The sequence below is a fragment of the Morus notabilis genome, unplaced genomic scaffold (genome assembly GCF_000414095.1).
Source record: "Morus notabilis unplaced genomic scaffold, ASM41409v2 Scaffold206, whole genome shotgun sequence".
NCBI lineage: Eukaryota > Viridiplantae > Streptophyta > Magnoliopsida > Rosales > Moraceae > Morus > Morus notabilis.
The window spans coordinates 703,763-705,998 of NW_010365213.1; the positions used below are offsets into that span (position 1 = coordinate 703,763).

General features: G+C 32.6%; 1 protein-coding gene across 1 annotated transcript in view; it reads right to left on the reverse strand.

Annotated features, from left to right (window-relative positions):
* LOC21404428 (serine/arginine-rich splicing factor SC35) overlaps positions 1–1,060 on the reverse strand; it is a 2,459-nt gene extending 1,399 nt beyond the window's left edge. Inside the window, exons 1-4 of the mRNA XM_010107615.2 lie at positions 842–1,060; positions 654–732; positions 476–555; positions 310–376 (exon numbers count right to left, since the gene is read on the reverse strand). Of these exons, the coding sequence (XP_010105917.2) occupies positions 310–376; positions 476–555; positions 654–732; positions 842–917 (302 nt within the window). The 5' untranslated portion in view covers positions 918–1,060. The remainder of the gene's footprint in view (positions 1–309; positions 377–475; positions 556–653; positions 733–841) is intronic.
* Positions 1,061–2,236: the final 1,176 nt, after the last annotated feature.

The window sequence follows — 2,236 nt, forward strand, 5'->3', positions numbered from 1 at the left end:
AAAAAAAAAAAAAAAAAAAAAAAAACAACAACAACAACAACATGAAATTAAACCCCCAACAAATAAGTGAATTCAAAATTTCGACTTTCTGTCCAAACATTAATCACGAGGAACCATGTCACAGCACACAAGAATCAAACCGAAAAGGACATCAAGGGGTCTTACATATTAAGCAGAATCGAAAGAAAACAGAACACAAAACAGCCAATTAGTAATTAGTATGACAACTATAGAAAACCTAGGACAAAGAATCCATCAAGACACAGCCTTTACATCAGAACTCAACAAGAAATTCCATTTTCAACTTACATTCGCTCGGCATTGGGGCCGTACTTGGCAAATTGAACCATAATCTCTCTACCATCTACAACTCTTCCTAAAAAAATCACAAAAAATAAACAAACTTAAGAATCGAAATTAATTTAAATAAAAAAAGGAACAATTTGAACATGAAATTAAAGAACAGAAAGCTAACCATCCAGCTTTTCCACGGCCTTCTGTGCCTCGTCCGCGTACTTGTACCGAACAAACGCGAACCCTCGCGATTCACCAGTCCTAAATTGAACAAAAAAATGTACATATATATCAACCAAAAACCCTAATTATCCCAATAGAAAAACAATTAAGCAAAAAATACTCCGAAAAGTTCATACCTTCTGTCTCTGGGGATGAAGACGTCGACGACCTTGCCGTACCGGTCGAAGAGTGGGAAAAGATCATCTGCGGTGGTACCTAGTGAAGGGGAAGAAACCTAACCATCAGAAAAATACTGCGGAAAAAGGGTTAAGCGAGAGAAACAGAAATGGATGAGAGAGAGAGAGAGAGAGGAAGGAGTGAATACGGAAAGTGATGTTGAGGACGAGGAGAGAGTAGGTGTCTCTGATGTCCGGAGGACCAGATCTCCCGAAGTGCGACATCTTGGCGACAGCGGCGGCGACCGGCGGCGGAGATTAGGGTTTTCAGGAGGAAGGAGAAGGGGAAAGAACGAGTTTCTATTGAGATTTTGGGAGCGGCCAAATTCCCAAACCCGAGGGGGAAAAGAATCTTGTGCCCTATCTGCAAATTAAAATGGCCTTGCTCACCTTTTTGTCATCTTGACGAATATGCCCCATATGTTTCTCCTGATTAACATAATTTGTTTTCTTGAATTAATTTTTTAAAAAATATTTTAAAAGAAATATCTGTTTAAAAGCGTTTTCAAATTTCAAAGATGGTTTTGTTTGAGTATAAAAAATGGGAATGAGAAATTTTTTAGAAATGTCATCCCGGTAGAAATATCAAAAAAAATTTACGGAATTATAAAAATTTACATTAAAACATTATTTTAATACTTTTTGATAGCATAAATATTAAAGAGATACATAAATAAACAAGTTTTACATAAAAAAATTTCATAAATATTACATTTCTTAATGCTAAAAGAAAGTTTTATGAGTCTTAAACGTGGTTGAGATTCCAGCTTGATTCAATCAATATAAGTATCAAGGCATGTTATTTAAATAATATTAAATATAGTTATGAACATGCTACATGTAGGTTTGTTGATCTCTTCCCATTGTATTTCCATGAATTGGAAACTGTAAATTCTCTCAATCGTTTCTGAGATTGTAGTGGTATGTTCAAACGAGGATAATTGAAAATTTCCTATCCATCATAGTTTTTAAAATTATGATTATATGAATAATGAACATTAGGAGTCTTATTGGAAGAGTTACAATAATTGGAACCGAAATTCATCGACTCAAAACCCATGAAAATATTATCTTCATCAAATGTTTGCATTCTTGATATTTTTCACTCTCTCCTTACTAGATGATAAAAGAAATAATGCAAAAAAAAAAAAACTAATATTATAAAACAAATTTTTTTTAAAAAAAATCTTTAAAATTTTGATTTTTGAAATCACCAAAATTTCCCGCATATTTCTCTGAAATTTCCCCAAAATTTCTCAAAATTATGCTCTAATTGCACCATATATGCAAACTGATATTGACATTTGGACCGCTATTTACTAAATTTCTAAAATTTTCTCGATATTTTTCCAAAATCAATATTATAATAGGAAAAAAATTTGAAAATCTCAAAATTTTTAAAATTTCCATCAAAATTTTAGAAATTTCAGCGAAATTTCAAATCTTGCCTCTAGCATTGTATGCCACAACTAGAGAAATTGCACTGATTACCATATTTTACAAATATATATGCAGACGAGTTTTTAATGGTTACGTTTCTATCG